The sequence below is a fragment of the Grampus griseus genome, assembly GCF_964374135.1.
Source record: "Grampus griseus genome assembly, chromosome: 20".
Classification (NCBI taxonomy): domain Eukaryota; kingdom Metazoa; phylum Chordata; class Mammalia; order Artiodactyla; family Delphinidae; genus Grampus; species Grampus griseus.
The window spans coordinates 8,147,453-8,160,285 of record NC_139014.1 but is presented as its reverse complement, the minus strand read 5'-3'; the positions used below and the strand labels follow the sequence as shown (position 1 = coordinate 8,160,285).

At 54.1% G+C, this 12,833-nt stretch overlaps 1 protein-coding gene across 2 annotated transcripts in view; it reads right to left on the bottom strand.

The window, feature by feature from the left end:
- MGAT5B (alpha-1,6-mannosylglycoprotein 6-beta-N-acetylglucosaminyltransferase B) overlaps positions 1 to 12,833 on the bottom strand; it is a gene marked incomplete at both ends in the record, with an annotated part of 66,306 nt that overhangs the window by 38,875 nt on the left and 14,598 nt on the right. For both annotated transcript variants that reach the window (XM_082678873.1, XM_082678874.1), the window contains 4 exons: positions 423 to 587; positions 1,426 to 1,596; positions 2,627 to 2,700; positions 3,232 to 3,347. In XM_082678873.1, the coding sequence (XP_082534999.1) occupies positions 423 to 587; positions 1,426 to 1,596; positions 2,627 to 2,700; positions 3,232 to 3,347 (526 nt within the window). The remainder of the gene's footprint in view (positions 1 to 422; positions 588 to 1,425; positions 1,597 to 2,626; positions 2,701 to 3,231; positions 3,348 to 12,833) is intronic.

Here is a 12,833-nt window from a genome sequence, read left to right as displayed (position 1 = left end):
ACTCTGAAAGAAATAAACAGGGTGATGAGAGAGTCAGGTAAATATTTATTGCATGGATGGATGGATGGACAGACAGATGGACGAACCAATGAACGAAGGAACTTCCCCCAAACAGGCTACATTATTCCCAACATTCCAGGCAAATGCCATGACTCTTCTGCCTGACAAGAACAAGATGTCTACAGACTGCAGGACTCCTAAGGTGGAGGGGGTGTCACTTTGCCCCAAACATGAAAAGGGCCAGGGCTACCGCATGCATCTATCCAGACTCTGCCTCCCCCTGCCCGCGGCTCAAATTCCAACAAATGCAGTAAAACTTTTGTAAGGGTAGACCCCGTGTCTACTTGGCAGCCTGAGGCCCTGAGCTCCCTTCCTAAGCTCTCTGAGCTCAGCTCCTTCAATGCACATAGAGGATAAGGTACCTGCTTCTGATCCCGCCGGGCGCCCCCCAGCTTCTGCGCCAGGCGCTGGGCAGCCAGTGCCCACTGGGCCGTGAGCCGCTTGGTACGTTTCTTCATGAAGATCAGAGACTCCTTCCCGCTGCCCATCAGCTCCAGGAGGTGGGATAGATTGCTCCGGAAAACTGCCTGGAGGAGGGTCCAGACCTCAGTTCTCTAATCCTCCACCCAGCAGCCACGACACCGCCATTACCCACTGCCCTGGGCACAGGGGCTGGCACCTTCCCCGTGAGGCTGGGCCTGTTCTAGCTTCTCCACCTTTTTCTGTTTTCTTGTTTTTTGTTTTTATTTTTTGGCTGCGACCGTCCGGCCTGTGGGATCTTAGTTCCCTGACCAGGGATCAAACCTGCACCCCCTGCATTGGAAGCGCGGAGACTTAACCACTGGACCGCCAGGGAAGTCCCTCCCACTTTTTCTGAGAGGCCCACCAGTCCCCACAGTCAGGGAGCCCAGCTCTCCTCCCCCCAACACTCACTCCCCAGCCACATTGGTCTGTCCCAGCCCAGCTCCAATCAGCCACCCGTCCCGAGCCCTTCATGAGCGGGTCAGCTATGACAGTTCCCAGGATCCCAGCCGCGACAAGGAAGCAGTAGGTAGTGGTCGGAGCCGGGGCTCCAAGGGCAGGGAAGCCAGGCCGCCTTTCAGTGGAGCCAGAGTAACTATATGCCTTGAAGAAGTTAACTCAGCTCTCCAGACCTCAGATCCGTCATTTATGAAATGCGATTGCATAAGGACAAATAAAGTGGCACACAGGAAGTCCTCGATGAGTGACAGCTATTATTACCATTATTCCAGTCCATTAAGGGGGCACCTCCAGGGCCCCAGCCTGCCCCTTAAGCAGCCTCAGCTTGCAGCATCCTGCAGAAGTCGGGACGGGCACCCGCAGGCTGGCGGGCTGGGAGCAGCCCACCCACCTGGCAGAGCTGGCTGGCAGCCCCGTGCCGGCCCACTCACCTCCCACACCTACCTGGACTTTGGGGAGGGGCTTGTGGGCTCTCTGGGTGGCCGTCCGGTTCCTCCAGGGCAGCGGGGGACAGAACCACTCGACCTCACTGAGGTAGACGAGGAAGGAGCACTCGGTGCCGTCCACCCCGAAGAAGGCGTAGCAGGGGTCAGAGGTCCAGCGGGCACGCATCCACTGTGGAGAGGGCCAGCCTGGGCCAAGGAGCCAGCGCCAGCCCCGTGCGCACCCTCGGTGAGCCCCTGCATGCATGTCCCTGGGGACCCCGAGGTCCCCCAGGACAGGGTCTCCGGGGCCCACCCTAAAGACGCAGCAAGGCTAGAAGCAGAGAAGAGAGACTAGACCGGGGCCCTAGGACCCAGCCCTGTGTCCTGGCTGCTGAGAGCCTCAGGGAAGGCCAGACAGGACCACCATCGCCCAGGCCCAGAAAGAGAAGGACCCTGGGGGAATGAGGCCAGTCCAGGACACATGCGGCCAAGGTTCCAGGGGCAACAGTGGAGGTGCAGCAGCTCAGGGCCTGGCTGGTCCCTCTTCCTTTGTCCTCCGCCCGTAACCAAGAGCAGGGTTCAGCTGAAGCCAAGGTCAGGGAGCAGCCTCTGAGGGGGGCCAGGGCTGCGGCCAGGGCAGGACTCATCCACAGTGACCCCCACCTGGTCCCCAAGGAAGGGGTCTGCAGTGCCAACACCCCACGCTCTTAGGGATTTCAGCACCAGTGAGGGGGCTGGCTTTTATGCCTGTGGACTGGCTCCCCGGATGGACAGACTTCATGCAGCCAGAGGTGGGACCCTGGAGGCGGGGACAGGGAGGGGGTCTCTCCCTCCAGCTGGTCAGCTGGGCCGGGAGGGAGGGGGAGAGAGAATGAGGTCTACATCGTGTCTGAATTTGTTGGGAATCAGGCTGCTGGTGGTACCATACGTATACTCAATAGTTCGCCTGCTGTAAGAAAGTACTGAAAACCCTGCAACGTGAGCCATCCTGGCACATTTGGGTTGGTGCCCCAGGCAGATGGCCCAAGCAGAGAAGTGGTTTCCCTGAGGCGGGCCTCTGCCAGCTAGTGCCAGGTTCTGAGTCCAGAGGTCAGGCAGAGAGGCCCTTGATGGGGGATATCCCTGCCAGGAGCAGAACCGCAGAGCTAATCTGGGGTATGGCCCCCGCGGAGGAGGCGCCCCCGGTCATCCCCAGCCCCAGGCCCAGGCCCAGGCCTCACCTCTACCTTCCCTGAGCAGTCAGGGAACTTGGGGTCGCTGGGTGCCTCACACTGGTCCCGCCGGCCTTCAGACACTGCAGGGAGAGAAGGTCACCTTGCTGAGGACCTGGGTCCAACGAGGAGCGCGGTAGAGAAAGCGTGAGGCAGGTGGGCTGGTCTGGGGTGGGGCAGTGCAGGAGCCCACTCTGCCCTTGGCCTGAGTTTTCTCCCCTGAAAGGCCACCGCCAGGGGGTCCCTGTGCCGGGGGTTCCCCCTCTTCCAACGCTCCCACCCTCCTGAGGGGGTTCAGAACCAGTGCGGAGCTGGTCTGAATGGCTACGAACCAGCTTTCTGGACGGGCAGACCTCGGGCATCCACCCAAATGTACTCCTGACTTTTTGACGGGGGCAGAGGTAGGGCCTCCCAGCCTGATGCCCCCACATCAAGAGGAATGGAAGGGGCCGCCCAGGGACGGTGGCGTGAACCCTGAGGCACCCCGCTGAGAGCCAGACACAGGGCCCCCGGGAGCCTGGGCAGCTGCCGTGGGGAGAAATCAGGGCCCCACCCCGGACGTCCCACCCTGTACTCTGGCCTCCTGGGAGTAGAGGGGTGCCCCCGGCCCCCACCCTTGCCGTGCAGGAGCAGGCTGTGGCGCAGGATCTGGTCCACCTTCACGGCGATGTCCGAGACGTTCTGGGCTATGGCCTGGATCCGCTCCATGAGGCCGGCCCCGGGGGGTAGCCTAAGTGGGAGAAGCCAGGGTGAGCCTGCCGCGATCTCCTTCCCGGGCAGGGCAGGCCTCAGCCTGCCAGCAAAGGCAGCAGGACTGCAGGGCCCCCGGCACCCAGACACCGCCCTGCCCCAAACGGAAAGGTAGCGATGGGTAAAGTCAGGCCAGGAAATGGAGCCGCTGCTGCCCCAGCCCGGGCTGGAGGGGCTCGCTAACCATCAACGGACCCACGTGGCATTCATCTGGGAAAGCCCACATCTGCCGGTGCCAGGCGTGTCTGCACACGTGTGAAGGGCAGTGCCTGAGGCTGACATGGGCAGAGGAATTCCATTCAAGAGCCTGGACGAGATCTGTCTAGGGATCTCCAGGTGGTGGAGGCCCTTTTCCTGAGCACAGCCAGCTGCCCTGAGTCTGTTTTCTCTATTTTCTCCCAGAGGAATTGTATCTTGCCAAAGTAAATTCCACCCAGAGCAGCCTGGGGACTTGCCAACTATTAAACCTCTAGTAAATTACTGTTGGGTTCCCAAGAATGAATTCTTCCCAGGATCTTAAATGAGTTTACTGCCATAAACATCACGGCCCTCCACCTCATCAATACTCGTGCTGCCTTTATTTCTGGAGAATTTATTTCCTGGTGTTGATTACTACTCCCCTCTCAGAGAAGTTTATTAGACATCAGATGCAGTATTTATCTCATTGCCGAAACTTCTATTGAGACAGATCCCACTTGGCTGGCACGTGGGTCTCGGAGCAAGGAAGGCTCTGGAGGCCCTTCTCCAAGAAGCTGCTCACTTTTTCTGAAGACGATAATTCCAATTCCTTTGATTTTCCCCACCTCCTCTGGCTCCGCAGGCCCCGTTTAAGCTCCATTTATCCCTTTACAAGGACTTTATTGTAAGGTCTTTATTGCCACACATAATGAGAATTATACGAAGGAGGATTTTTCCAACCTGGGCTCCTCTGGGGTCTGTAAACCCCATCTCTCACCAGAGGAGACAGAGTGGTGCCCCTCCTTGGCCACCTGGCCCCTCGGGCCGCCCCCCGCCCCCCCTACCTCTACCTTCTGTAAGGCGAGGAAGGGCGTGGCCCCATCCACAGAGAAAGGCAACTGGTATGGGAGACACGGAGGTGGGGGTGGGGACACAAGGCAGAGGTGACAGGAAGGGGGTGACAGACGAGCCCTCCACACACATATACACATGTACACACACACATACATACATGTGCACACACAGTCCAGTCCACTCTCTCCAAACTATAATGGAAAATGGCATTGCCTTTTATTCACTTCCTGCTGTAACAAATGACCATGTACTGGGGGGGCTTAAAGCAACACAAACGTCTTCTCTCACACTTCTGGAGGCCAGAAGTCTGAAATCAAGCTGTCTTCTCTCACACTTCTGGAGGCCAGAAGTCTGAAATCAAGCTGTCGACAGGGTTGGTTCCTCCCGGAGGCCCTGAGGGAGCATCTGTCCCAGCTTCTGGCTGGGACCAGCGGTCCTCCGCGTTCCTGGGCTGGTAGACACATTACTCCAGTCTCCTCCGCCTCTGTTTTCACTGTCTTCACTTGGCCTTCTTCTGTGTGTATCCGAATTTCCTCTCCTTATAGGGACACCAGTCATTGGATCAGGGCCTACCCTGATCCAGTATGACCTCCTCTTAATTTGATTACATCTGCCAAGACCCCATTTCCAAATAAGATCATATTCATAGGTATCGGGGGTTAGAAGGTCAACGTATCCCTTTGGAAGATACAATTCAACCTTCAACAACCTTCTATGAAATTACAAATAAGAATGAGCAAAGACATATAAGATGATGTTTCTTTTGCGCAAGAAAGTCCTCAGGCAGGAAGTAGCAATATTTCTCCTTGGTCTTCAGATTGTCAAGGAATGCTATAGGGAAGAGAACAGTCAGTTCATCTCCAATTTACAGTGACACACAAGGAGATGAGCTGAAGCTCTGCCTCTTATGAGCTGTGTGACCCTGGGCAAGTCACTTAGCCTCTCTGTGCCTCCGGCTCTCGTCTTTTAAAATGGAGGAGAAAGGAACTTCCCTGGTGGTCCAGTGGTTAGGACTCTGCACTTTCACTGCAGGGGGCCCGGGTTCGATCTCTGGTCAGGGAACTAAGATCCTGCAAGCTGTGCACACGGCCAAAATTAAAAATAAATAAAAATTTTAAAATAAATAAAAAATCAAATAAAATGGAGGAGATAGTGGCACCTCCCTCATAGCACTGGGGGGACTCAGTGAGGAAAGGAGTAAGGCACACAGGACAGCAATGCCTGCGTGAAAGCAGCCCTGTCTGTGTTAGCGATCATTATTGTGCAGGTGGGGTTGGAGCTGCAGCAGAAGGGATTTGGGCTGGACCATTGTTTCCCAACCTTTTCTCATTATCACCCCCTTAAGGAGCCTTTTTAGACATTGTTTCCCCTTCTCACCCTCCCCCCCTTGAAATGTCAACTCCACGGTATTCTGCAGATCTGTTTACACACTATAGCCTGTGGAGGGCCACAAACCATCGTAGTAACAAGAGCCAATTTTCACCCTTCAGGGGGTGATACGCACCCATTGACAATGCCTGGGCTACAGCAGAGAAGGAACGTGATGACTGTGATGACCTTGGTGTCCATTGGGCTCTGAAATAAATTCTGAATGAGGGTCGTGGAATGCTTTCCCCACTGACCTCCAGGGACAGGATGGACAGTGCACTGCCTGGAAGGAGCATTTTGGTGATGGAGGGAGGCGGCCACAGGGTAGAAGGCCAGACCTGACAGCTGCTGGGTCAGGGCTGGCCCAGAGCACGGGCAGCTGAGGCCCAACAGGAGGGGCTCCCAGGTGGAGAAGGACTGGGTGCCCTCCAGCTTCTAACCAGGGACCTTAGGGCACAAGTTACCCCTGTGTGGGACCAGTGGGGGTCCTGCCAGGTCCCTGGAAACTTTGGAAGGGATCCCACCTCACTTCAAGCCTTCCTGAAGTCACCTCTCCGTCCAGGCTCTGCTCCATCCACCTCTCTGGGCACCACCATGCCTGGGGGTGGCTATGAGTGGCTGGTTTAAAACCCCCAAAGGAGTCCTGCGCCTTCAAGAACAGGGATTTGCTTTCATAAGTGGAGCCTGGTACTGCCCCACATGGGCCACATGCCCAGAGCTCCATCACTATGCTGGGTTGAATAGTGTCCCCCCAAAATTCACATCTACCTGGAACCTCAGGATGTGACCTTATTTGGAAATAGGGTCACTGCAGAGGTAATTAGTTAAGATGAGGTCACACTGGAGGAGGGTGGCCCTAAGTTCAGTTACTGGTGCCCTTATAAGAAGGCCGTGTGGAGACACCCAGGGAGAAGGAAGCCATGTGACGATGGAAGCAGAGACTGGAGTGATGTGTCTACAAGCCAGGGACACGTGAAGCCACCAGAAGCTGGAAGAGGCAAGGAAGGATCCTCCCCGGAGACTTCAGAAGGAGTGAGGCCCTACGGATACCTAGATTGCGGACTTCCAGCCTCCAGAATGGGGAGAAAATAAGTCTCTGTTGTTTTAAGACGCCTGGTTTGTGGTCAGTTTTTACGGCAGCCCTAGGAAACGAAACACAATCACCGTCTGCAGAATTGAGGGAAAACGGCTTTTAATCCACTACAGAAAAAGAGCCCAGGTTCTCCTGCAACCCTGCTGTCAGGAACGTCTTATCTCCCACCCATCCTCCTCTTGCAGAAGTCCAGCCTCCATCCTGCTGCTCCTTTCATGGGAGATGAAGAGCCACGGGGGGCGGGGGAGCCCTTGACTCCTCACACTTCTAGGTCCATGACTCTCCACATTATTCGGAGACTTATTGGACCAAGAAAGGGCCCCAGAGTCTGAGGTCTTGGATTCAAGTCCTGGTTCCACTGGAGAGCTGTGTGACCTTGGGCAAGTTATCTAACCTCTCTGAACCCCTTTGATTTATAACCCTTTATGTGAGGGTTAGCTCATATACAATCTGAATAATCTCAACTACCTCACAGAGTGATTAACTGCAAGGATTAAACATGAGGCTGACTGTCATGTGCTCAGCATACAGTAAATGCTCAAAAAATGCTTGAGATGCTTTTCTTTTTCTCCCTACCTATAGTGGTCACCCCATCCCTGAGAGGAAGTCTCATAAGTCTAACTACGGAGCAAAGCAATTTACTTTTGGGGAGATTCAGCAATTTTCATCTGATAAGCATTTTTTGCATAAAACGTATCACCAGCCCTGGCTTCAAAACAGTGCAGATGGCATCTGTCTGATTTAACAAGTTCAACTTGTTCAAAACAGAATTACTTGGCGTCACTATTATTATACTGGACTTAGCATTTGCACAGCACTTTCTGTTTTCAAATAATATAGGATTAGGCTTCTCTCCCTGGGAAGCTTTTTTTAAAATGACAATCAAAGAAGATGTCCCGCAGCACATCTATGACTTGGGAAATGCTTCCGTGGAAAAGAAAAAGGGGGGATGGATTGGGGAGACGGTGTGCAGCTGCCTGCAGCTAACAGTGTTGTCACCATGGGGTCAGGGTGGTGGCGGGGCTGGCTTCCCCATCAGGCCCAGGCAGTTCAGTACCAGGGCCCATAGTGCTTTTAGGGGTCCACGAAAGTGTTTCCATTTCTTTAAACATCGGGAAACAATTGCAGGTCAAAGAAAAGGTTTTAATATGTAATGTCACTATATTCATCTTTCTGCCAATGCAGTCATAAAATATTATTTTGCTATTGGTTAAACTGTGTCCCCCCCGGTCCCACCCAAGTTTGCCCAGGGCATCAGCCTTGCGCTGTCCCCTTCCAGGCCCGGGACTCTGTAGGTGCCTGGGCTCCAGGCTGAGGCAGGTTTGGCCCAGGCTTTGCACTTCCTCCAGCAGCAAAAGGTTCTTCCTGAACCAGTGTGGGAGGGGCCCCACAAGCACCCCAGCAAGAGGAGTGAGGTTCTCTGGCCCCAACCTATAATCTGTAGGTGTCAGGCCGGGGCAGAAAAGCTGGGGACATTCTGCATTATCACGCCAGCCCTAAGGGTCCAGCCATCCTCTCAGCCTGGCGAAGATTCCACCTCGCACCCCTCCCCCACCAATGTGATAGTCACGTGGTTGCCTGGCTCTCAGCACCAAGGGGCAGTGCAGACAAGGCAGGCAGGCTCGGCCCCCTCCAGCCCTAAAACCTGGGCCAGTCCTTTTCCTGTCTGAGCCCAGTTCCCTCAGATCTGTCAAATGCAGACCTGAACAGGATCTTCCTCATTGGGCCGCTGGCCAAGGTCAAAGTTCATAATATGTACCCAGTAGGGGGTAGCCGCTTTTACTATTCTCATCATTAATCATTATTACTGCTACTTCAGTTAGCTCTGAAACTGGTCCAGAGAAGGTAAAATGATTTCCCAACGTTGCACTGCAGGCGAGACTGAGACACTGGTGCTCTGGACCAGCCCTGCTCCCTCCCACTGTATTTGCAAAATAACTAAACCTGCTCGGACTGTGAGCCCTGGGCCTCTGCGCACACATACTAAGTATCAGGCGTTCCACCAAAATGATCAATTCTTACTTGGAAAGTAAAAGAAGGCCAAGACAGGCCCTGGTCACCCGCCCAGCCACTCCTCAGCCCCAGGGAGCCTCCCTGGGGTATTCGAAGCGTTCATGGTTCTCTAAATCCTCAAACACCTATCTGAGCATTCCTCACTCGCAATGACAGATGGGCCACCAGCCCCTCCTACTCAGGCGTAAGTGGCTTCCTAGAGCCAGCCGGCCTCCAAGGTGCAGCCAGCCTCTGAGCACTGGCCCATCACTGAACCAACACCACAGGCCACCCACTGGCCTCAGGACACCCTGCTCCCTCCACCACCCAGGGCCAGGTGCCAGGGGTCAGAGCCAAGCCGGGAACTCTGGCTCCCCCCAGGACACCAGCTCCAGGCATCACCTCCCAACAGGCCAGGCCCCCTTGAGGCTCAGCCCCCTCCTCCCAGCCCCACGAGGCCATCGCTGATTCCAGCCCTCAGTCCCCTGGCCCTGAGCGCCAACTCTCCAGGAAGCCACGGGAGGGAGGGTTAATCTCGAGTTCCTCCCATGATCTATGAGGGTTGCATTCAATTAATGAGATATTGATTTCTGCGAGTTGTTATTTCACTATGAAACTGATCGCTTTCCTTTTAAAACACAGACTCGAGCTCACAGGGGCCCGCAGACACACGTACCAAGACATGCTGTAGACAAACACTACAGCCAGAAACACAAGCACCACAGACAGGAGATGTGTACTTTCTGGGTTTGTCTGCCTGTCTGTCTATCTGTCTACCTCTCACGCACACCACATGGGACACAGGAAACCCCCAGCCTGGTGTCCAGCCTTCCCTGCATTTTTACTGCTCTCCTCCTCTGCTTCAGCCCCTGCCTCATTCCCATCAGAGGTCCTGATGCTGTGAGTGCCCCCACGTGATGACTAAGGACCTGCCTGCCCCTCCCCAAGTAAGACCCTCCTTCTCTCCTGCGCCAGGAAATATATATACACGTACGTGTACACATATATATTTCTATTAGATGGATAGATCGATGTCTTCCCACTATTGATAGGAAGAGAGCTGGAGTTGGACTGCGTGCGTGTGGTTTCATCACTTGGGGAAGGGAGTGGTACCCCATGGGCGGGGCAAAGCCGGACTACGGGGGATAGAGGCCCCACACACAACCCAGGGCCCAGACTTCCCCTGGAGGATTTTCCTTTTTAACATCTCATATGTTTATTCTATTTAAGACACATTGAGATCCTGCTACGTACGCCTTGTATCTTGCCTCTTTTACTTAGACTGTATGAATAAATACATTGCCGGTCAGTAAATCTCTTTTAAAACATATTTTTTAGTGGTTACATTTTATTCCATCACAGATATCCCCTACTGTAGTGGCCCTTTTCCTAGTGTCTTCTTAATAGTAGTGCTTTTAAGTACCTTCAAAGTACATGTGTCTATTTGGCTGTACCCTCAAGGATAAAAGTCTTATAATTAAAACATACTTGTCAGTTTGATAAGTTAAACCATTTCTTAAGGGTGGGATTTTTATTATTAGCGAGGCGGAAGTCTTTGTCCTGTTGAATGTTCTTTTGCCTCAAATTCTGCTTTCTTTGCTATAAACACTGCCATCTAAACTTTCTTTCCCTTTGTGTGTCCTGGATACATTTCTTTTTATTCTTAATTTCTGAGTCATTTGTTTTTAGGCCTGTCTTACAAATGGCATATAATTGGATGTTGAGAACCTCTGTCTTTATTAGGGATGTTTAACCCTTCACACTTCTGGCACATTTGATAGGTGTCTGCCCTGGAGTGACCTTCTCACCCACCCGCCAACTACCCCCGACATCCACCAGTCTGGCCTCTCCCCAGCCCCAGGAGCCAGACACGCTCCCAGATCTGTCCTGTTAGGAAGGGGCAAATCCAGGGGCTGGGCCCAGCACAGGGCCTGAGAAAAGTGAGGCATATCTTTTAAAATTGAGGATGAGGTCATCTTAACCGGTAGCATCTCCCCATCCTCACACATAGAACCCCAGGGAAGCTACGTTCCCCGGCACCTGGCCCTGCCAGTACAGAGATGGCCAGGAATGTCTAGAAGCATTTTTGAGTTTTTAAATAAAGCTTTAAAAAAATTGGGAAAAAAACCTCAACTCCTTACCCACAGACAAGAATTTTGATGTATCTTCCTTCCTGCCGTCTCCTCTGCACAGGGACAGGGTGCTGGCTCCCTCTCCCTAAGAGGCTCGGACACTCTTTGAGGACAGAGCTCTCTGACTTCTGTCTCCTGGGTCTTCTCCACTCATCCCTGACGCTCCAGCCCAGACCCCGCACACAGTAGGCACTCAACAAATACGGACCGGCTTGAACGCAGGCAGCCTCAAACCCCGGCCTTATTTGCCACTGCAGAGAAGCCTTATGGAAAATTCAGAGATCACTACTATTTGGTTTTAGGATACATAATATGATGCCATTTGCAACAAGTCTGCAAATAATCCCAAATTTTGTTTTCCTAGGCTAAAAAAGGCAAATGTGTTTTCCCTGAGGATAAACCAGCCATAAGTGCGAGGCACAGCCCAGAAGCTTCCAAAGGGCAGAAGGAGGGCAGTGGAGGTTGTTCTTTTTTAAGCCACAGATAATTGTAAAGTGAGAAATCCAAGTGCAGGTCATTGAAGAGTTTGCTAGAAACACAGCAGGGTTCGCGTCTGCAGGATTCTCGCCCGCCAGCTCCATGTTGACAGCCGGAGGGGGATAATGTGCGGAGGGGGCTGCGGTGTTTGTGCACAGGGGGAGTGGGGGCAAGCAGCCCCAGCGTGCCCTGGACACACCCACTGCTTCTCGCCCCGAAACCAGAAGCAACAGTGTCCCTGAAATTTATGGCTCTGCCCTTGGGGTTTGATGGGCTCTGCTGGTCATGGTAGATTGTTGCTATTTCCTGGGGATGGAGCTGGAGGGGGTGGAGATGAAGGGCAGAGCATGGGAGGGAGGCAAAGCCAGGACTGGAAGAAACCAGAGACACTGAATGTGCTGGCAGGAGCACATTCAGGAGTCAGGCCTGCCAAGGAGGAGACCTGGACCCGCTGCCCTCACCCTGATGAACAGACCTGTGGACAGAGGCTGGATCCGCAGCCCAGACAGGTGGGAGCACAGCTGGGGGCAGCCGGGAAAGTGGAAAGGATGAGAGGGGGGCGAGGGGCTGAATCAGAGGGGACACAGCAGCATGGGAGAGAATCGCCCTGTGCACGTGGAGAAGAAGCAGTCTCACGCCTCCGGGGGGTGTCCATGGGAGCCCAGCAGCTTTGCCTCCGTCTCCTGTCTCTGCCACTGGCCCCTCTGCTTCCCCTCTTCCCACTCCACTAACCCACAGCTCTAAGAATAGTGTCCCAATGCTACTTACCACAGCTGACCCCTCCCAGACCCCACCACGCTCCGCCAGGGTGGCCTTCACACTGGTTCCTTTCCTCCAACACACCAGCTTGCTCCTACCCCAGGGCCTTTGCACTTGCTGCTCTCTCTACCTCAAATTCTCTGCCCCCCAGCTCCTCACGTGGCTGGCTCCTTCCCATCATGCAGAATTGAGCTCAAATATCATCGATTCCCAAGGGCCTTGCCAGACCGCCCTGTTTGAATAGCCCCTTTCCCAGTAACCCACTGCCTCATCCTTAGAACACGGCTCAGTATCTGACTTTATCTCATTTCTTTCTTTTTCTCAGTTACTGTCTGTCTTCCCCGCAGGAATGAGCACAAGGCCCACCACTGTGTCCCCAGCACCGGGAGCAGTGCCTGGAGCTTAGTAAGTGCCAGGACGTATTTCATGAGCAGACAGATCCCTTTAGTTTCTTCTGTCAGATGCTCAGTCCCTGGAGGGTGAGAGCATTTAACCGGGGACCCAGCACACAGCCGCACAGCCCACCCAGGGGCCCCGACTTCCCGCGGGTGGAGAGCTCCCACTTGGAGCCAGGCGCTGAGGTGGGCTCCTCACACCCACAACTGCATTTCAT